Source organism: Entelurus aequoreus, linkage group LG11, assembly GCF_033978785.1.
Source record: "Entelurus aequoreus isolate RoL-2023_Sb linkage group LG11, RoL_Eaeq_v1.1, whole genome shotgun sequence".
NCBI lineage: Eukaryota > Metazoa > Chordata > Actinopteri > Syngnathiformes > Syngnathidae > Entelurus > Entelurus aequoreus.
The window spans coordinates 19968242-19992377 of record NC_084741.1 but is presented as its reverse complement, the minus strand read 5'-3'; the positions used below and the strand labels follow the sequence as shown (position 1 = coordinate 19992377).

The window sequence follows — 24136 nt, the reverse complement described above, 5'->3', positions numbered from 1 at the left end:
GACTCACCCCCGCGGCCCACAACCCATCCCCATTGTGCGTTTAATCCAGGGCTCTTTTGTGGCAGGATTCCACACGAGGACTTCTGTGGCCCCCTCCTCTTCCTCCTCCTGCCATGCTCCTCTTCTCTTTTCAATTTGCATGGAAATGCCTCCGTGTGTGCCCCCCAGCGCCGACACGCACACGCACACACTCGCATGCGAGTCAATAGCATGCCATACCATCAGAGAGTGGCATTGCCAGGGATTAGGGAGAAGAGATGTGATTATTACCGAGATTTTGGTGTTGTCTTGTTCCTCCCACCAACCCCGCGTAGCCCGTCGCCATCATTTGTTTTTGACAAACGCTCAATAGACTCATCTCGGCCGGGCGCTTTGTGCTCGCTGACACACGCGATTATTGCGTATATTTTTGGAAAACGTCCACGTGCTTTAATCTTTCATCTGCTAAAAAACATACATCTTCCTTAAGACCCCGCCTCCCTACGCCCCCATTCTCTGTCCCTCACTCCTCTACGGCATAACAGCGATTTAATGCCGCTCACAATCCCGTTTTCTCGTCTTCTATGGCGTGCGGAGGCCGCTCGTCGGAGGTGTTAATGTATGAAATCTTCAACGCTGCCCCCTCACTGGCGTGTGTGAAAAGCCTCGCCATATGTACGTTCACGTTTAAAGACGTTCACCGGCGGAGTTTGATCAGTGTGTAATCACCGCCGAGATTGTTGTCGTCTTTGAAAGCACCCTGCGACTTGACGGTTGTCACGCGTCGTCGTTAACGCTTCAAAGCGCCCTCAGAACCAAAGACGCTCGAAGAATCCTGAAGTCAGTAGTCAGGTTTTTGCACATTAAAATGGAATGAATCTCTCGCCAAGACATTTACAGTACATAAACACTAAAAGAGGGGTTGGCAACCTTTCCATCAAAAGAGCCACTTTGCCGCAGCTTTCACTCAAAAAAAGCCCAACTAGTCTGGATCAGTAAAAGTATGGAAGCCTGTTTCCGCCCCTAAAAAGAAATAACCCAGTTATCAGTCATAATTATGAGATAAAATGTCGAAATTATGAGATATACATTCATAATTATGATGTATAAAGTCATAATTATGAGATACAATGTCGAAATATTGAAGTAAGAAAGTCGAAATTATGAGCAAAAAAATCATAATTTTGATATATGAAGTCTTAATTATGAGATAAAATGTCAATATTATGAGAAAAGAAAGTCAACATTTTGAGATAAAAATAATAATGATGAGATATAAAGTCGTAATGAGATAAAATGTCTTAAGTATGAGTTAAGAAAGTCAAAATTATCAAATAAGAAAGTCATAATTATGAGATAAAAAGTTGAAATTATGAGATAAAATGTCGACATTTTGAGATAAGAAAGTCAAAATTATGAGATAAAAAGTCATAATTATGAGAAAAAAGTCGTAATCATGAGATAAACAGTCGTAATTATGAGATAAAACTTGAAATTATGAGATAAACAGTCAAAATTATGAGATAAGAAAGTTGAATTATGAGATAAAAAGTTATAATAATAGATAAAAATTCTGAATTAAGAGATAAAAAGTCGAAAATTTGAGTTTAAAAACTGCGATGAGGTGGCGACTTGTCCAGGGTGTACCCTGCCTACCGCCCGAATGCAGCTGAGACCCCCCGCGACCCCAAAAGGGCCAAGCGGTAGGAAATGGATGGATGGATGGATGAGTTTAAACATGGAAACTATGAGATAAAAAGTCAAAATTATGAGTCACACTGGCAACTTTTTATGTCATAGTTTTTATTTTTATATCACATAATTTTGACTTTTTATCTCATAATTATGACTTTCTTATCTCATAATTTAGACTTTTTATATCATAATTATGACCTTTTCTGTCATAATTTCATCTCAAAATTACGACCTTTTCTCTCATAATTTCATTTCAAAATTACGACCTTTTCTCTCATTATTATGACTTTTTATCTCATAATTTTTACATTTTATCTCATAATTTTGATTTTTTTAACATTATAATTACGACTTTTTAAACTTAGAAGTTATGACTTGCCATTGTGGTATTTTTCTTTTCAGTGGTGGAAACGGGCTTGCATTGCAAGGCATAACACAGCTTCTAAACTTTAAAAAGTTGTTATCTTGTTATTTTACAGGGACAACAAAATTCTCAATCAGAAATAGAGTACATTTTTTTCTAACCTTTTTAGATTTTGGGATGTATTCGGGGTTGGCTTACAGTAGGTTACACACCCACGCTCCTTCCTCAAACACGTCCAATCACCAGTCGGGATACATTCATGGCCTCACAAACTCTTTTCAAATGCACATTTCCTCCAATCTTGCATCAAACCAGTCAAATAGTGGGGGCTCATGTGACTCCGGGGGGTAGCGGGGGGTGTATATTGTAGCGTCCCAGAAGAGTTAGTGCTGCAAGGGGTTCTGGGTATTTGTTCTGTTGTGTTTATGTCGTGTTACGGTGCGGATGTTCTCCCGAAATGTGTTTGTCATTCTTGTTTGGTGTGGGTTCACAGTGTGGCGCATATTTGTAACAGTGTCAAAGTTGTTTATACGGTCACCCTCAGTGTGACCTGTATGGCTGTTGACCAAGTATGCATTGCATTCACTTGTGTGTGAAAAGCCGTAGATATTATGTGACTGGGCCGGCACGCAAAAGGCAGTTTTTTTAAGGTTTATTGGCACTCCGTACTTCTCCCTACGTCCGTGTACACAGCGGCGTTTTAAAAAGTAATACATTTTACTTTTTGAAACCGATACCGATCATTTTGAAACCGATACCGATAATTTCCGATATTACATTTTAAAGCATTTATCGGCAGTCCGATATTATCGGACATCTCTAAAAATAATAGCTCAAATTGTTTTATTCATTTTTGTTTTGTAGGTTAAAGTGTTTTATATATTGTGCTCCTGAGTTAATGCTGCTGATCAATTTATTGTTATTTATTGAGTTAAATTTTATTTTTCAGTATCAAATAGTTAAAGTTGGTCAAATTGATGCACTTTAAATATTTTTATTACAGACTAAAACAACAATGTTAATAAAGTTGATCTTTTTGATCTGTATTTATTTATTTTTTTCTTTAATGTTAGTAAGGATACAATGTTATGCAAGGGCGTACTTATAACAATTTTATATCAATCAATCAATCAATGTTTATTTATATAGCCCTAAATCACAAGTGTCTCAAAGGACTGTACAAGCCACAACGACATCCTCGGTACAGAGCCCACATACGGGCAAGTAAAACTCACCCCAGTGGGACGTCAATGTGAATGACTATGAGAAACCTTGGAGAGGACCGCATATGTGGGTAACCCCCCCCCCCTCTAGGGGAGACCGAAAGCAATTGATGTCGAGTGGGTCTGACATAATATTGTGAAAGTCCAACACATCAGCGAAAGTCCAGTCCATAGTGGGGCCAGCAGGAACCATCCCGAGCGGAGACGGGTCAGCAGCGTAGAGATGTCCCCATCCGATGGACAGGCTAGCGGTCCACCCCGGGTTGGGAGCAGAGTAGAAAAGAAAAGAAAAGAAACGGCAGATCAACTGGTCTAAAAAGGGAGTCTATTTAAAGGCTAGAGTATACAAATGAGTTTTAAGATGAGACTTAAATGCTTGTACTGAGGTAGCATCTCTAACTTTTACCGGGAGGGCATTCCATAATATTGGAGCCCGAATAGAAAACGCTCTATAGCCCGCAGACTTTTTTTGGGCTCTGGGAATCACTAATAAGCCGGAGTTCTTTGAACGCAGATTTCTTGTCGGGACATATGGTACAATACAATCGGCAAGATAGGCAGGAGCTTGACCGTGTAGTATTTTATACGTAAGTAGTAAAACCTTAAAGTCGCATCTTAGGTGCACAGGAAGCCAGTGCAAGTGAGCCAGTATAGGCGTAATATGATCAAACTTTCTTGTTTTTGTCAAAAGTCTAGCAGCCGCATTTTGTACCATCTGTAATCTTTTAATGCTAGACATAGGGAGGCCCGAAAATAAAACTAGACACTATTTCTGGTCGTGTTTTCATTTTTCAAGGGGGGGCGTAACCGAGAGTAATTAAGAAGCACGTGTAGTTTTTTCCACATTTTGCATGTTTTTTCCCTTCTTAGTCCTGCTTTGTATTCTCAAACATTCCTTCTTCTCCGCCCACTTCGTCCTCTAGCCGAGATGGACGCCCTGTCGGACCTCTCCCCGCCGGGCTCCAACCACAACCACCTGGGCTTCTCCCAGCAGCAGCAGCCCATCCCAGGCAGCACGGCGGACCAGACACCCTCCTCGCCGGTGCCGCCGCTGTCTCATGCACCGCCGCCGCCGCCCCACGGGGGCCAGGCGGGCGGCCGGCAGCCCCAGCTCCCCGGCCTGCACCACCCGGGCCTGGTGTCCACGCCCATCAGCCCGCAGCTGGTCAACCAGCAGCTGGTGATGGCGCAGATCCTCAACCAACAGTACGCCGTCAACCGCCTGCTGGCACAGCAGTCGCTGTCGCAGCAGTACCTCAACCACCCACCCGTCAACCGCTCCTCACACGGCAAGCCCCTGGAGCCTCCGGTGGGCTCCAACACGGAGGTGTCCTCCGAGATCTACCAGTGGGTCCGGGACGAGCTCAAGCGGGCCGGGATCTCTCAGGCCGTCTTTGCACGCGTCGCCTTCAACAGAACCCAGGTGAGGCGGAGCGGCTTAGTGCTAATGCTAATGCTAATACATGCATTTTCTGCTAAACTATTGAAACACATTTCTTAATCAACAAGACATTTTGTAATATCATGTGGTTCCACTTTTGTCGCTTGTTGAAAGTCAGAAATGTTATTTTCGTCCCGTCCAGTGATTTGTCAAATTAGTTGGATAACTTTATCACCACAGTCATCAGCTGTGTGGCTGAGTGTGGAAAAAGGAAAAGAAAAACCGAGAAGAATAGGATTACGGTAGTTATGGTGTGTTCAATTTGTACTGGGAAGTCGGAATTTCCGGGTTCCTGTCGGAAATTTCTTCTCAGAAAGTCGGCAAGTACTCACCATCCTCGAGTTGGCTATAAAGATGGCTGCTTTGAGTGTAAACAATACTAGAAGCTTCTGTTATAACACTTATTAGCCCTTCTATTTTTTTGTCGCACTAAATGATGTACAGGCGAGCCTCGATTTACGATCATAATTGGTTCTTGAACATGGTTCGTAAATCAAAAAGTTTGTATAGTGAAGCCGAGTTCCACCATTAAAAACAAGGTAAACATAAATAATTTGTTCTAGCCTTGAGAATAGTTCCTATTTTAGTAAAAGAATACACACATTGAATACACTGTAATGCTGGGTTTCTTAACCTTTTTGCTACAGATGTCGATAAATGCTTTAAAATGTAATATCGGAAATTATCGGTATCGTTTTTTTTATCATCAGTATCGTTTTTTAAATTTTTTTATTTTATTTTTATTTTTATTAAATCAACATAAAAAAACACAAGATACACTTAAAATTAGTGCACCAACCCAAAAAAACTCCCTCCCCCATTTACACTCATTCACACAAAAGGGTTGTTTCTCTCTGTTATTAATATTCTGGTTCCTACATTATATATCAATATATATCAATACAGTCTGCAAGGGATACAGTCCGTAAGCACACATGATTGTGCGTGCTGCTGGTCCACTAATAGTACTAACCTTTAACAGTTAATTTTACTCATTTTCATTAATTACTAGTTTCTATGTAACTGTTTTTATATTGTTTTACTTTATTTTTTATTCAAGAAAATGTTTTTACCTGGTTGTCCAAATTAGGCATAATAATGTGTTAATTCCACGACTGTATTTATCAGTATCGGTTGATATCGGTATCGGTTGATATTGGTATCGGTAATTAAAGAGTTGGACAATATCGGAATATCGGATATCTGCAAAAAGCCATTATCGGACATCCGTACATTTTGCCCAACTTTTCTACTACAGAGGGGCACATAAATATTAACACTGAATTTTTCATCTTACTCATGATCTTAACCATATTCAATAATTACATATAACCTACTTAAAGTGGACAACCTTTTCAAATGATAGGAAAGCATGTGTTAATCACACATTTTATTATGAAGGTTTAGGTCAGGCTGATTCCAAAAATAAATACTAATCATAAGTACTTCAAAAGGGACTCATAAAAACTGATTTAAAAAAAATACATTTACCGTATTTTTCGGAGTATAAGTCGCTCCGGAGTATAAGTTGCACAGGCCGAAAATGCATAATAAAGAAGGAAAAAAACATATATAAGTCGCACTGGAGTATAAGTCGCATTTTGGGGGGAAATTTATTTGATAAAACCCAACACCAAGAATAGACATTTGAAAGGCAATTTAAAATAAATAAAGAATAGTGAACAACAGGCTGAATAAGTGTACGTTATGAGGCATAAATAACCAACTGAGAACGTGCCTGGTATGTTAACGTAACATATTATGGTAAGAGTCATTCAAATAACTATAACATATAGAACATGCTATACGCTTACCAAACAATCTGTCACTCCTAATCGCTAAATCCCATGAAATATTTTTCCTCGGTGTCGCTTCTAAACAACTCTGCCAACTCCAAAGGTAGACAATGCGCCGCTTCCTCTTCTATCGGTACGTCTAGTCTCTTAAGTGAATGAGATAAATAGTATTATTTGATATTTTACGGTATGTGTTAATAATTTCACACATAAATCCCTCCAGAGTATAAATCGCACCCCCAGCCAAACTATGAAAAAAACTGTGATTTATAATCCGAAAAATACGGTACATACAATTACACAGTGCTAAAATACCCCCCTCAAAAAATTATAATAAAAACTACATTACCGTATTTTTCGGAGTATAAGTCGCTCCGGAGTATAAGTCGCACCGGCCGAAAATGCATAATGCACTGGAGCAGGGGTCACCAACGCGGTGCCCGCGGGCACCAGGTCGCCCGCAAGGACCAGATGAGTCGCCCGCGGGCCTGTTCTAAAAAAAAAAAAAAAAATTAAAAAAAAAAAAAAAAAATGTTTTTTTTTTTTAATTTTTTTTTTTTAAATTAAATCTACATAGAAAAAAACACAAGATACACTTTCAATCAGTGCATCAACCCATTCAATCAGTGCATCAACCCAAACAACCTCCCCCATGCACACTCATCCACACAAAAGGGGTTATTTCTTTCTGCTACCAATATTCTGGTTCCCACAACATAGACAACACATCTGCAAGGGACACAGTCCCTGAAGCACACATGATTGTATAGGCTGCTGGTCCACTAACATTTTCATTAATTACTATTTTTTATGTAATTATTTTTATATTGTTTTACTTTCTTTTTTATCCAAGAAAATATTTTTTATTTATTTATCTTATTTTATTTTATTTTTTAAAAAAAGGGCCTTATCTTCAACAGACCAGGTTGTCAATGAAATTAGATTTTTTTAAAGGGTTTTTTAAACCAGGCCCAGTCCAGATAATGTCCAAGTCGGACTCAGCAACACACACCTTCATTCATGTACACAGAAAAAAATTAGGGAACACAACAGATTGCATATAATTTATAAACAAAACACTTTGCATTCCATTCGAAAGGACGTTCCCTTTAGATTTCCGATCCTTAACATTTTACATTTATCATAATTAAGCTTTAGGCCAGATTGCTGTGAAAATATGTCCAAAAGATTAAGAAGGTTCCGCAAACAATGAGGAAAAATCTTATCTTTGTGAATCAGCCTTTTCTGACATGAACTTCATCAAGAACAAACACAGAACACGCCTCACTGATGCACATCTGCAAGACTCACTCAGAGTTGCAGTGTCAAGTTACACACCAGAGTACAACACACTAGTTAACAGCATGCAATGCCAGGCTTCCCACTAACTGACAAAGAAACAGATAACAGATTTGGTGTCCAGTTCAAAGTGTGACATGATTTAAAAATTTGAGAGTTTACTTTTGTATTTTACATGAGTTATTATTTGTACAAACATGGTGCAAAGTAATTCATGATTTGTTAAAAAATGTTAGTGTCTAGCTAGTTAAAATGGGATATTGTGATTTCACAAGACTGTCTTAGAAGTGATCATTTGAAAATGTTCAATTTGAAAAATGTGCACTTAGAGAAAATATAAAAATAAAGTGTTGCATATTGATATTTATCTGTTTCTATATATATTTATTGTGAGAAATCATTAAGATGATCAGTGTTTCCACAAAGATAAATATCATTAATTATTAATAATAACAGAGTTAAAGGTAAATTGAGCAAATTGGCTACTTCTGGCAATTTATTTAAGTGTGTATCTAACTGGTAGCCCTTCGCATTAATCAGTACCCAAGAAGTAGCCCTTGGTTTCAAAAAGGTTGGTGACCCCTGCACTGGAGTATAAGTTGCATTTTTGGGGGAAATGTATTTGATAAAACCCAATTTTATTTGTATTTTTATTTATTTATTTTTTTTAATTGTTTTTATTTTTATAAACCTTTATTTATAAACTGCAACATGTACAAACAGCTGAGAAACAATAATCAAAATAAGTATGGTGCCAGTATGCTGTTTTTTTTTCAATAAAATACTGGGAAAGATAGAAATGTAGTTTGTCTCTTTTATCCAATTATTAATCGATTAATCGAAGTAATAATCGACAGATTAATCGATTATCAAATTAATCGTTAGTTGCAGCCCTATATGTATGTGTGTATATATATGTACACACACACACACACACACATTCTTATATATATAGGTTTTCGCGGGCTCGCCGACACTGCGGCGCAAGCGCGATGTCACGTTATCGATGGGAAAATGCATTTTTAGACAATATAATTTGCCTGAGTGGCTAGGAGACCCCGAGAGTAACAAGCGGTGGAAAATGGATCAGAAAGGACAGATTAAAAAAAAAAAAAGATAATTAAATAAATAAATACAATTTTATTTTATTTTATTTTTTAACTTGGGACTTCCCGCGGACTTGATTTTGGATGTGGCTCGTAGTTTGGGGACCGATGATGTAGATGATCATATCTGCTGTACAGATTTAATTTAGGAAAGAGAAGTGTTGGATACTTCTCTTGTTGTCTTAATTGTATTTCCATCCCATCCATTCATTTTCTACCACTTTTCACGGGGGGTGCTGGAGCTTATCTCAGCTGCATTCGGGCGGAAGGCGGGGTACACCCTGGACAAGTCGCCACCTCATCGCAGCTTATTTGTATTTGGCTTCATTACATTTGTTTAAACAAAACCAGTTTTCTTTTAAGTAATATAGACATTTATCAGAGTTTTTTCAAATCTATTTTATGGAGGAATGTAGTTAATCATAGAACTGGCACCCAATGTTATTGAAAAAGTTTTGATTTTGAATCAAGAGTCGTTTTGAATCGAGAATCGATTCTGAATCGAATCGTTACCCCTAAGAATCAAATCGAATCGTGTGGTGTAGGGATGTCCCGATCCAGGTTTTTGCACTTCCGATCCGATACCGATATTGTTTTTGCACTTCCGATGCGATACCGATACTGACCGATACCGATACTGACCGATACTGGCCTATCCGAGCATGTATTAAAGTTTAAAGTTATTTAGCCTACTTAGTTGTCAGAATCATGTTGAAAAGGGTTTTAGTACTCTTGATAACAACCAACCAGCTGAATTAGGGGAGTTTGAATAATACACAATGGTTGGTAACAAGAAACTGACCTGTTTATTCAAGGATAAACACAAAATAGACAAAATTATACATGACAAACAGAAATGGCATCATTGAACTAGGGCTGGGCGATATGGCCTTTTTTTAATATTGCGATATTTTAAGGCCATATTGCGATACACGATATATATCTCGATATTTTGCCTTAGCCTTGAATGAACACTTGATGCATATAATCACAGCAGTATGATGATTCTATGTGTTTTGATTGATTGATTGATTGATTGAGACTTTTATTAGTAGGTTGCACAGTGAAGTACATATTCCGTACAATTGACCACTAAATGGTAACACCTAGGGATGTCCGATAATGGCTTTTTGCCGATATCCGATATTCCGATATTGTCCAACTCTTTAATTGCCGATACCGATATCAACCGATACCGATATCAACCGATATATGCAGTCGTGGAATTAACACATTATTATGCCTAATTTGGACAACCAGGTATGGTGAAGATAAGGTACTTTTTAAAAAAATTAGTAAAATAAGATAAATAAATTAAAAACATTTTCTTGAATAAAAAAGAAAGTACAACAATATAAAAACAGTTACATAGAAAATAGTAATGAATGAAAATTAGTAAAATTAACTGTTAAAGGTTAGTACTATTAGTGGACCAGCAGCACGCACAATCATGTGTGCTTACGGACTGTATCCCTTGCAGACTGTATTGATATATATTGATATATAATGTAGGAACCAGAATATTAATAACAGAAAGAAGCAACCCTTTTGTGTGAATGAGTGTAAATGGGTGAGGGAGGTTTTTTGGGTTGGTGCACTAATTGTAAGTGTATCTTGTGTTTTCTATGTTGATTTAATAAAAAAAACAAAAAAACACGAAAAAAAACAAAAAAACCCGAAAAAAAACAAAAAAAAACGATACCGATAATAAAAAAACCGATACCGATAATTTCCGATATTACATTTTAACGCATATATCGGCCAGCCGATATTATCGGACATCTCTAGTAACACCCCAATAAGTTTTTCAACTTGTTTAAGTCGGGGTCCACTTAAATTGATTCATGATACAGATATATACTATCAGATATATACTATCATCATAATACAGTCATCACACAAGATAATCACATTGAATTATTTATATTATTTATAATCCGGGGTGTGGAGGGGGGCGCCGGTTGTAAGTGTCAAAAAGTCAGCCAAAAGAGTTTGATATGAGAGTAAATCTAAAGTTAAAATATAGGGTAGAAATGCACCCATTTGCAAGAAATGTAGTCTTAATTTTCAAAATTTTCTTTCAAGGCTTGCATGTCTACATTAAAACATTCTTCTTCATACTGCATTAATATATGCTACTTTTAAACTTTAATGCAGAGAAGGAAATCACAACTAAAAAAATCACTAATTTTTTCATACGGTGTTGATGTGGAAATTTTTGCCTCGCCATTTTGATGGTGTGGGCGTGTGGCACCGAATGGAGATAAGCGTCTCGACAGACGTTACAATATTTGAACAATTATGACGAAAACTGTTTTCTCTGTCGTGTCCGTGTGTCGAAAATTGTTATGCGCTTATTTTTTTATTTGATTTTGTGCGTGGCATAGATTTGCCGTGCGCAGAGGACGCTTGAGCAGTGCGCAATTGCACAGGCGCGCACCTTAGAGGGAACGTTCCTCGCACGGCTGCGCTAGCATCACAGCTAACATTAGCCATGCTGCTACCTCTCTGCTCGGGGAGGGCGTATACGTATGTGACGTATGACGTGACAGTATGTGACGTGTGTAAGAAGGTGCGCTTGCTGTCTGTGAGAGGGAGACACAGAAAAGAGTGAGAAGAGCCTGTCGTGTAATGCCAGCAGCGAAAAGCAACTGCGTGAGAATCCACAGACCTGTGGATGTGTTGAAGGTGTGCTGGAAAATGCGGAACGGAAATTAGGGAGCAGCAGAAAAGTGGAATGTATTATTTAAATCGGTGCGTTGGAAAACACGGACCAAAGTTGGTTTTTTTAAACTCGATCTGGATCGGCATTTTCCCATGCCTTGCCGATACGCATTTTTTGGCAAATATCGGCGGCCGATCCGATCCAAATATCGGATTGGGACATCCCTAGTGTGGTGCCCAAAATTCACAGCCCTATCTGTTTGCTCTTCATCCACTGCGTTTGAAGATTGCATATTTTTCCATTAAGTTCTTTATAAGCGCGAGAATAGCTTTGGTGGATGTGGCCATCTTGTTTTCCGACCTTCCGACTTCCAACCTCCAATGTTAATAGATCTATGCATCTTTCCTTCCACTCCTTCAGTGTAGGACACGTATAGGATGACAGTTTCCCACGCAAACAACAGCCAGTCTTCTCCGTGCTCATAGTCCACCAGAGAGTCCACCTTTGGGGGATTATTTATTAGCTTCTTATTTTTTTCCCTTTAATTCCGGCGTGCTAATAAAAGCGGCGGGGGCGGAGGTGAGGTGGGGGGTTTTCAAGGAGCTGCTGTCGGCGCAGGAGGTGCGCCTGAGGGGGCGTAGGGGAGGAGAAGAGTCAGGATGTTACAGTACAGTACATAGGGTGTGTGCAGTCCACTCAAACATCCTTTCTGGACATGAAATGATGACGCATTTAGACTCATGACGTTCAAACGTGACTTGAGAAGCAGCACACATTTCTCCATCGCCTTGTTTTAATAGCAAATCACACCTATTGACGGGGAGAGAATCGGCGCAGTGTGCGGCCAAGAGACGACTAAAAAGGCCCAATCACGCCCTCCTCACTGTCTGGTAGCGAGCGAATCCTGCGCTATTGAGAAGGAAACAAGCGCACGCGCTGATTGCCAGCTGTGTTGCACCAACGCTCACCGAGAATATGTCCAAGATTGCCCGGGGAGACTTTAAGGAGAGTTTTGTATATGCACGCAAAATGTTTAGAGGATTTGTTTTCTAGGGGTTAAAATGAAAGGTTTTTATCTGGGAAGCAAAAAGCAACATTTGATTTCCTGTCTGGATTCTGGTTACTTTTTCAAAAAATACATATTTAATGAAAAACATATTTATTAGGGCTGTGAATCATTGGGCACCACACGATTCGATTCGATTCGTGGTGATAACCATTCGATTCAGAATCGATTCTTGATTCAAAACAATTCTCAATACTTTTTTTTAATAACATTGGGTGCCAGTTCTATGATTTACTGCATTCTTCCATAAAATAAACAGCCCTGGTCAATTTCTTTATTACTTAAAAGAAAACTAGTTTTGCTTAATACAATTCTACCCAAACATTTAATGAAGTAAAATACAAACAAGGCATCAAGAGAAGTATCCAACACTTCTCTTTCCTTAAAGTAGATCTGTACAGCAGATATGATCATCTACATCAACTTTAAGAAGGTCGTCACGAAAGTAAACAAGGCAGGAGACCAACATTCACATACTCTTAATATCCACATATATTAATTATATATCCATCATAATAATATAATATGTACACACACACAAACACACACCTTCTCATTTCAATGCGTTTTCTTTAGTTTCATGACTATTTACGTTGTAGATTGTAACTGAAGGCATCAAAACTATGACACCTGTGAGGTGAAAACCCTTGCAGGTGGACTACCTCTTGACGCTCATCGAGAGAATGCCAAGAGTGCACGAAAAAGTAGTCAGAGCAAAGGTTGGCTATTTTGAAGAAACTAGAATATAAAACGTGTTTTCAGTTATTTCACCTTTTTTTGTTAAGTGCATAACTCCACATGTGTTCATTCATAGTTGTGATGCCTTCAGTGACAATCTACAATGTAAATAGTCATGAAAATAAAGAAAATGCATGAATGAGTAGGTGTGTCCAAACTTTTGGCCTGTACTGTATATGTATAAGGTTTTTTTTTAGCCCAATGCGGCCCCCAGGTCAAAAACTTTGGACACTTCTGCCCTAAAGAGTCAGTACCTTTTGGTACCCATTTGCTGTGGGCGGAACCTGGTGGCGCAACTGCTTCACATTACTCCTTCCAAACTGGCATGAGTCTTTTAGGTTGTGGTCTGATCATGACTTGATTTTTAATTCCACACCAATAACATGCCGACAAATTATAGCGGTCGTAACTTACTTCCATATGCCCTGATCTTTTTGGCATTTTTGGTGGTGGGTCGGGGCTTTGGGAAGGACGTGACCGCATGTGTCATGCTTGTCCACGAACTCACGTGAAGCCCGAGTTGCACGGGGGTTGATAGGGCCTTCTCTTTACAAACCCCGTTTCCACATGAGTTGGGAAATTGTGTTAGATGTAAATATAAACGGAATACAATGATTTGCAAATCCTTTTTAACCCATATTCAATTGAATGCACTACAAAGACAACATATTTGATGTTCAAACTCATAAACTTTATTTTTTTTTTGCAAATAATAATTAACTTAGAATTTCATGGCTGCAACACGTGCCAAAGTAGTTGGGAAAGGGCATGTTCACCACTGTGTTACATGGCCTTTCCTTTTAACAACACTCAGTAAACGACTGGGAACTGAGGAGACTAATTGTTGAAGCTTTGAAAGTGGAATTCTTTACCATTCTTGTTTTATGTAGAGCTTCAGTCGTTCAACAGTCCGGGGGTCTCCGCTGTCGTATTTTACGCTTCATAATGCGCCACACATTTTCGATGGGAGACAGGTCTGGACTGCAGACGGGCCAGGAAAGTACCCGCACTCTTTTTTTACGAAACCACGCTGTTGTGACACGTGCTGAATGTGGCTTGGCATTGTCTTGCTGAAATAAGCAGGGGCGTCCATGAAAAAGACGGCGCTTAGATGGCAGCATATGTTGTTCCAAAACCTGTATGTACCTTTCAGCATTAATGGTGCCTTCACAGATGTGTAAGTTACCCATGTCTTGGGCACTAATGCACCCCCATACCATCACAGATGCTGGCTTTTCAACTTTGCGCTAATAACAGTCTGGATGGTTCGCTTCCCCTTTGGTCCGGATGACACAATGTCGAATATTTACCAAAAAAATTTGAAATGTGGACTCGTCAGACCACAGAACACTTTTCCACTTTAAATGAGTCCATCTTAGATGATATGGGGCCCAGAGAAGCCGGCGGCATTTCTGGATGTTGTTGATAAATGGCTTTCGCTTTGCTAAGTAGAGCTTTAACTTGCACTTACAGACGTAGCGACCAACTGTATTTAGTGACAGTGGTTTTCTGAAGTGTCCCTGAGCCCATGTGGTGATATCCTTTAGAGATTGATGTCGGTTTTTGATACAGTGCCGTCTGAGGAAGGTCACGGTCATTCAATGTTGGTTTCCGGCCATGCCGCTTACGTGGAGTGATTTCTCCAGATTCTCTGAACCTTTTGATGATATTATGGACCGTAGATGTTGAAATCCCTAAATTTCTTGCATTTGCACTTTGAGAAACGTTGTTCTTAAACTGTTTGACTATTTGCTCACGCAGTTGTGGACAAAGGGGTGTACCTCGCCCCATCTTTTCTTGTGAAAGACTGAGCATTTTTTGGGAAGCTGTTTTTATACCCAATCATGGCACCCACCTGTTCCCAATTAGCCTGCACACCTGTGGGATGTTCCAAATAAGTGTTTGATGAGCATTCCTCAACTTTATCAGTCTTTATTGTCACCTTTCCCAACTTCTTTGTCACGTGTTGCTGGCATCAAATTCTAAAGTTAATGATTATTTGCAAAAAAAAAAAATATTTATCAGTTTGAACATCAAATATGTTGTCTTTGTAGCATATTCAACTGAATATGGGTTGAAAATTATTTGCAAATCATTGTATTCCGTTTATATTTACATCTAACACAATTTCCCAACTCATATGGAAACGGGGTTTGTAATACTATCATTGAATTCTTCTAAGTAGCCCACACAAATGTTAAGTCAAAAAAAGGAGAATGACCCAGTAAGCATCGTGTCATGTGACCTCCTATCTCCCACCACCACAGGGCTTGTTGTCAGAGATCCTCCGCAAAGAAGAAGATCCAAAAACGGCCTCGCAGTCGCTGCTGGTCAACTTGCGGGCCATGCAGAACTTCCTGCAGCTTCCCGAGGCCGAGCGCGACCGCATCTACCAGGATGAGAGGGAGCGCAGCCTCACGGCCGCCTCCGCCATGGGCACCGCCCCGCTGATTAGTACTCCACCCAGCCGGCCTGTTCAGGTATCTCCTCCGCTGTCTGTCTCGAGTTCATCCCCACAAAGATGACAATGACAAGTCTGGCGTTCTTTTAAAGCTCACCAACACAACCTGGGTCAGTGGCCCTTGTTTAAAGGTACATTACATGCATGAGAACCTCATTCCATGTGCACTCAGCTGCTTCTCGTCGCTGAGATGAGCCATCAATGGCCTCCTCTGTCCTCGTTTTTTTGAGTTTTTATTTTTATTTTTTGGCAAATACCCGCTTAGCTACCTACAAAACGCACCACCCAACGTGCATTCAACGGCTCCGCATCGTCACAGGAAGTAAAGTGTGTCATTGTGAGGCAGTAGAGCTGGACTACAGCGAGACCACTAAACCGCTCATCTTTTCACTCTCAGACACTGCGTTAGTGTTGGTGCATTCCGCGGCTCACTCCATTCAAACAGAGGCTGTTAATTCCGAATGAATTCAACTTAAAGGGAGTTGTTTGCTACGGTATTGTTAGGGCTACACAAATCTGAAAAAGGCAGAGCATGGTTTTCTAGCAAAAAATGGATGTGGCTAATAAGGTTTGATGTGTTGAAGTGCAATGTTTTTTTGTTTCCTCTTCGCAGAGGGTTTGCAGAGCATTCAGTGCGAAAAGTCTTCCCCTAAAATACGAACCCCAAAACCAGTGAAGTTGGCACGTTGTGTAAATGGTAAATAAAAAGAGAATACAATGATTTGCAAATCCTTTTCAACTTATATTCAATTGAATAGACTGCAAAGACAAGATATTTAACATTCAAACTGGAAAACTTTGGTATTTTTTGCAAATATTAGCTCATTTGGAATTTGATGCCTGAAACATGTTTCAAAAAAGCTGGCACAAGTGGCAAAAAAGACTGATAAAGTTGAGGAATGCTCGTCAAACACTTATTTGGAACATCCCACGGGTGAACAGGCTAATTGGGAACAGGTGGGTGCCATGATTGGGTATAAAAGCAGCTTCCATGAAATGCTCAGTCATTCACAAACAAGGATGGTGCGAGGGTCACCACTTGGTGAAAAAATGTGTTAGCAAATTGTCCAACAGTTTAAGAACAACATTTCTCCACGAGCTTTTGCAAGGAATTTAGGGATTTCACCATCTACGATCCGTTATATCATCAAAAGGTTCAGAGAATCCGGAGAAATCACTGCACGTAAGCGATGATATTACGGACCTTCAATCCCTCAGGCAGTACTGCATCAAAAAGCGACATCAGTGTGTAAAGGATATCACCACATGGGCTCAGGAACACTTCAGAAAACCACTGTCAGTTACTACAGTGTGTCGCTACATCTGTAAGTGCAAGTTAAAACTCTACTATGCAAAGCCAAAGCCATTTATCAACAACACCCAGAAACGCCGGGCCCGAGCTTATCTAAGATGGACTGATGCAAAGTGGAAAAGTGTTCTGTGGTCTGATGAGTCCACAATTTAAATTGTTTTTAGAAACTGTAGACGTCGTGTCCTCCGGACCAAAGAGGAAAAAAAACATCCGGACTGTTATAGGCGCAAAGTTCAAAAGCGAGCATTTGTGATGGTATGTGGGTGTATTAGTGCCCAAGACATGGCTAACTTACACATTTGTGAAGGCACCATTAATGCTGAAAGGTACATACAGGTTTTGGAGCAACATATGTTGCCATCCAAGCAATGTTATCATGGACGCCCCTGCTTATTTCAACAAGACAATGCCAAGCCACGTGTTACAACAGCGTGGCTTCATAGTAAAAGAGTGCAGGTACTAGACTGGCCTGCCTGTAGTCTAGACCTGTCTCTCTTTAAAATGTGTGGTGCATTATGAAGCCTAAAATACCACAACGGAGACCCCCGGACTGTTGAACAACTTAAGCTGTACATCAAGCAAGAATGGGAAATAATTCCACCTCAAAACCTTCAAAAATTGCTCTCCTCAGTTCCCAAACGTTTACTGAGTGTTGTTAAAAGGAAATGCCATGTAACACAGTGGTAAACATGCCCCTGTGACAACTCTTTTGCAATGTGTTGCTGCCATAAATTCTAAGTTAATGATTATTTGCAAAAACAAATTAGGTTTCTCAGTTCGAACATTAAATATATTGTCTTTGCAGTCTATCCAATTGAATATAAGTTGAAAATGATTTGCAAATCATTGTATTCTGTTTTTTTTACGAATTACACAACGTGCCAACTTCACTGCTTTTGGGTTTTGTTGTAAAGAAGTACCACACAATCGACGCCATGTTTTTACTGCGCTCAGGGGAAATTTGCTCTCATTATCGGATGTATGGGTATGACGTAAATCAGTTCTGTTGTTGGCCTGTTAGTGGTTGGGAACAGTTCATCGTGAACCCCTAGTTTCCGTCCCGGGTTGTATCTGTTTCCCATGAAAATTGCGAACCGTACCGATATCTTTGTGGAAACCAGACTTTAGGTGCTTTAATTGACACTTGATTCAAAAAGCATGTTGACAAATCTAAAGAATGTTTTTTGAAATGTTGCACAAGTTTAAGGAAAAAAAAACAAATTGTGAATTTTCTTTCCGAATTTGCGATTGTGATTTTTATATTTAATAAATATAAATGCACAGAACTGTGAAAATAACAAGTGAATGAAGACATGTTACTTTTAGACTTTTAATCAACATATTCTTGTCTCAAGATGCCACACATAACATGCAATAATTTACTTCAAAAAATATTTGGCTTTATGCAGACAGACTCAGAGCTTTTGTCTACGTCATGCTCTTAAACAGAAAAAAATAACAGAAAAAAACTACAAAGTGTTTATAATGGAATGTTATCATGATAAATACTAATATTGCAAGTAACCATTTAAATGGATATACACTTTTATTACTCAACAATGTAAAATTGTTTACCATTGTACTGTAATTGGAAGGTAAATAACTTTGTTATCCTAAATAAACATAAAAAATGGACTCTCATCTCTGTTAGCAAGAATTTAATTCAAATAAATATTGAACATTATACATTTTTTTCCCTGTTGGAAAAACTAGGCCATACTTTTTGTTTGTTGCCATCACGGCATTCTCGCACGTTCATTCGTGTTGATGGGCTCATATTGCCCATCCGATTTGAGTATTACCACAATGGAACATTTGGCCTTGTAGTCATATTTTTTTCTCCCCTCTTAATTGTTGTTAATTTGCGGAACTTCTCACTCTTCTTTCCTGTGTGTATAAAGCTGGCGGTCTCGGTCTCCGTCCACCGGGACAAAGATTGTGAATGTTTGGAAATCGCAACATAATGTCTGAATAGAAAATAAGTATTGATGGTACCCAAATTGAAATCGTAAATGAGAATACATTTTTGGGAGTAATAATTGATAGTAAACAATCATGGAAACCTCATGTTAGACACATTAAAACAAAATTCTCTAAAAGCCTCTCAATTATAAACAAAGCAAAACTATACCTCAATGAGAATGCTCTCCGTTTTCTATACTGCACCTTGGTACTGCCATACCTTACATACTGTGTTGAAGTATGGGGGAATACTTACCACAACACAATTCATCCTCTGATCATATTACAGAGCAGTGCGGATCATTCACAACGTTGGTTATTTAGAACATACTCATAATCTGTTTATGCAATCAAAGTTGCTCAAATTTGATGACCTTGTTAAATATAATACATTAATAATCTTATATAAAGCATTTAACAAATTATTGCCGCCTAATCTACAATGTTTTTTTAATAAGACGAGTGCAGGCTCATAACTTGAGAGACTTTGGATATTTCTTATTGCCGAGAGCTCAAATCACTCGTAAACGTTTCTGTGTGTCTGTATGCGGAGTAAAACTATGGAACAAACTGGACTTACAACACAAGCAATGCCAAACTATTAATCGATTTAAACTATTATACAAACATGGGGTCTGGTTCAAATATAGAGATGAGGGTCTTTAATTTGACCTGCTGTTGTACTCTGTCTCAAAGTGATAACATGTGCTCAATGTTTCCTTACCATTATTGCTATGTTGTCTATTACCATTGTTGCTATGTTGTCTATTACCATTATTGCTATGTTGTCTATTACCATTATTGCTATGTTGTCTATTACCATTGTTGGCATTTTGTCTATTACCATTGTTGGTATATTCATTATTCCTACATTGTTGATACAAATTATTGTTACAGTGTAATAATTATTGTTACCTGTGGTAATGCCACTATGATACATCTGTATTATAATCCTTGAACAAAGTAACAGTGAACTCATGTGAATAATTACTGAATGGAGAACTGGGGGTGGGATTAAATAAATTATCTTCTTCCCACTCCCTTTCTGGCAAAACTGGACAATCATGCATTACATACTATACATTACCTTTTGCACTATATTAATTTACATTATTATGTGTTGTCAACTTTGTACTTTTTTATGTCATTGCCTGAAATAAATTAAAAAATAAAAAATAAAATAAAAAGACTGAAAAGAGGGCTCACTGCGTTCAGTTAATTCTACGGGTAAATAAATAAACAGAGTGAGACCTCTTTCTTATTGTTTGAAGCGGGAGACCAATACATGTGAGGCTCAACAATTTTATTTGTCACTCAAAATGCCCCGTTTTAAGCTGAGATACTTGGTAGTTGGAGACATTCCTTATAAAAATCTCTTGAGGCCAAACTCGATCTGTCTTGCAGAGATTCTGTAGTAAATATATATAAAAAAAGGATAAATAGTTTAGAGAGCTGGCAAACTAGTGGAATGACGACATGAAAATCATCTGCCTTTTAATTGGCACTCTCACTCTTAAGTCAACATCAGTAGAATATCTCCAGGCTGATAAAATTTAGCCGCCTGATTTAAAGCCTGATGACATCTATCATGTAGACCTACATGAGGCAACTCTTACCAAATGTGCACGAACACACTCGCTGGCGCACACACTCATGCTTCTGGCCCTCTGCCAGCCTGTGGTATGGCGCGATGCGCCGCAAATATGCGCACATAAATCATGCAGGGTGGCAATTGAGCCTAAGACAGAGGAAGGTTTTTATAGGCCTCGTAAAAAAACACATGCGGCGGTATGTCTCCTTCATACAGCGTGAGCCCACGGCCGGCCCGTGCACGCCTGGGCCTTAACAATTAGCTCCACATGGCGACACCGCTGACGAACCAAGGCCTCCCACCATGGCCTGACCTTCCACTTCCTCTGCCACCTTTGGAATTGTTTTCATTTCCACATGTCACGTTAGATAGAATAGATAACATTTAAAAAAATGTATATACTACTCTTAAAAAACATTCCTCTAAACCAGTACAATTTACTTTTTACCAACTCACAAATTAAACTTTTTAACTCTAATCTAACAATACACATATTGAACTGTTCAATAGGTGTTTCGGCCAATCTCAGGCAATGACAAGGCCTACCAGCACTCATTTCTCGTAACAGGATTGAGTTTTTAGCATCAAATTAGCAAATACTTGAAATATAGCCGCATGGCATTTAGCACATTACCAAAAAAAAATTATTAGAAAAATAATAATTTAAGTGACAGGGCTGTGCTGAGATTCTAACCCTAATAATACATCTCATTAATAATAAATTCATTTTCCTTTCACAATGTGCAGAGGGCCTATAAAAAGAATTGCTGTGGGCGGCACTTCTCACTACACCACTGCTCTATATAGCATATTAGATATTAGCATATTAGATACAAGGTGTAGGTTATATATGGCTTAGTGGTCAGCATGTTGGCCCCACATTTAGTACTGTATATTCCAAGCTAATATGTTACCATAATATGTTACGTTAACACACCAGGCACGTTCTCAGTTGGTTATTTATGCCTCATATAACGTACACTTATTCAGCCTGTTGTTCACTATTCTTTATTTATTTTAAATTGCCTTTCAAATGTCTATTCTTGGTGTTGGGTTTTATCAAATACATTTTCCCAAAAAATGCGACTTATATACAGTGTTTCCCACACATTCATTTATTTGTGGCGGCCCGCCACGAAAGAATTACGTCCGCCACAAATAGATTTTTTATTTTTTTTATTATTATTTTATTTTTATTATTTTATTTTTTATTTTTTTGTCCTGTCCAGCTTCTCAGGCAAATCATATAGTTGATGTAGATGCCCATATAGGCTGTTCAGATTTACTTTACAAAAGAGAAGTGTAGGATACTTCTCTTGTTGCCTTATTTGTATTTGACCACTACTGTTTTCTGTTTATTTGTTACTGACTGTGACAGGACACCTCTGCCTCTGTTTCACTTTATGTTGCTGGTAAATAAGATGGTTGTAGTAGCAGGCTAAAGTTAAATTATTTAGTATGCACTAATTAAAGGGGCAGAGCTTTAAGATACATTTTAGTTTTTATATTTTATAAGATATATTTTTTGTAAGAACCACAATTAATAAATATATTTCAGTGAATAACTTATTGTTCAAATCTGTATATACATATGTACATAAAGTGTTGTAATTATATTGTAAAATGGATGGATGGATGGATGGATGGATGGATGGATGGACGTTTAAAACAAAACTGTTATTATTAATTTGTAAGTATACATTTTTTGAGCCTTTTTAGAGAAAATCGTATATCATTGTAGTAAATTATGCAAATGACTCGATGACGTCATGGTCACCACGCCCATAGCCACGCCCCCACCACCACAGGTATCTTGGCAGTTTATGGGAAACACTGATATATGTTTTTTTCCTTCTTTATTATGCATTTTCGGCAGGTGCGACTTATACTCTGGTGCGACTTATACTCCGGAAAATACGGTATATACGTTGTGAAACTAGTTATATACGCAGAAATATTCTATCACTGTTTATTTACATACCTTAATTGTTTCCAAACAGTGTCTGTAACACGGCGGTAAAACGGCTGATCAAACTAAACAGAAGTCATGGTCATGGACCCACTAGTTGCAGAAGCTAGCTCTCCAATCAGCTCAACAGACTCAATAACTCCACGGTGACGTTTTGGTGAATTTACTGAGGAATTTGTGAAACTGAAACAAAACAAAAAGAATGGTAATAATAAGTTAATAATACTAGCGACGCTAGCGTCATTACATTACGACATCACACATGGGACGGTGTAGTATAAACAGTTTTAGTAATACTGTAAAAATGACAAACGTTGCTCGAAGTGATGAATGAGGAATCCATACGAGTAGAAACGCTATGGACAGCTCGTAGACTAAACGGCACGCCAGTTAAAATGGAAGGACACTGCAGCACCTTCGGTGAGCAAACTCGTCCAAAAGATGGTGCCATAGTACTGGCAATAAAACACGTTGCCACTGCGTTTGCTTGTTGTTGTTGTTTTTTTTTAATTGTTTTATTCTGGCCGTCAGCGAAGAAACATCCCTTAATTAGCCGCACCATTTTATAAGACACAGGGTTTAAAGTGTAGGGAAAAAGTAGCAGTTTATAGTCCGTAATTTACGGTAGATTGAGGGCCAGATTTACTAAAGGTTTGCGTGCACTAAAACGCATGCAAACTAAATGTGTGCAAAGTGGATTTAGTCTAAGTAAGCGGAATAAGGTCCAATCCATTTTGTGTCTTTGTCTTCATTCATATGCAAATATGTGCTGATCGTCAGAATGCCCACAATACTCAGAGAAGAGGATGCAAATCTAATTATTTAGCCCGCGCACTGTGATCTATCAAGACCCATCCCCGTTTTGCGGGCAGTATTTAGCGTTTTATTGAGCATGTGTCAGTAGGACGGGCAAGCTGACACAATGCCACATACGGCTGTGAATACAGAGGTGTTGGCACTGCAAAGATAGACGATGGACAGAGAATCCTCCGTCCTACGTGTGTGCGTCAACATATTAATAGAAATAAAGAATATTGAACATATTGTCTATTCAACCTGTATCATTATTAGAGTAAAAATGTATTCATCAACAAATCACAATTTGTAATAATTTAAAGCTATTCATCATATTTGTGAATCGATATATATATATATATATATATATATATATATATATATATATATATATATATATATATATATATATATATATATATATATATATATATATATATATATATATATATATGTATATGTATATGTATATATATATATATATATATATATATATATATATATATATATATATGTGTATATATATATATAAAATATATATATATATATATATATATATATATATATATATATATATATATATATATATATTTATACACTTTTTTAATTATCAACATTTTTTGTATATGTCGGCAAACAAGGTAGCTTTTGTAACCTGTTTTTAAAAGGTTTGA

At 38.3% G+C, this 24136-nt stretch overlaps 1 protein-coding gene across 6 annotated transcripts in view; it reads left to right on the top strand.

The window, feature by feature from the left end:
- Positions 1-24136, top strand: part of satb1b (SATB homeobox 1b) — a 235211-nt gene that overhangs the window by 142309 nt on the left and 68766 nt on the right. For all 6 annotated transcript variants that reach the window (XM_062062651.1, XM_062062656.1, XM_062062655.1 and 3 more), the window contains exons 8-9: positions 4185-4684; positions 15640-15852. In XM_062062651.1, the coding sequence (XP_061918635.1) occupies positions 4185-4684; positions 15640-15852 (713 nt within the window). The remainder of the gene's footprint in view (positions 1-4184; positions 4685-15639; positions 15853-24136) is intronic.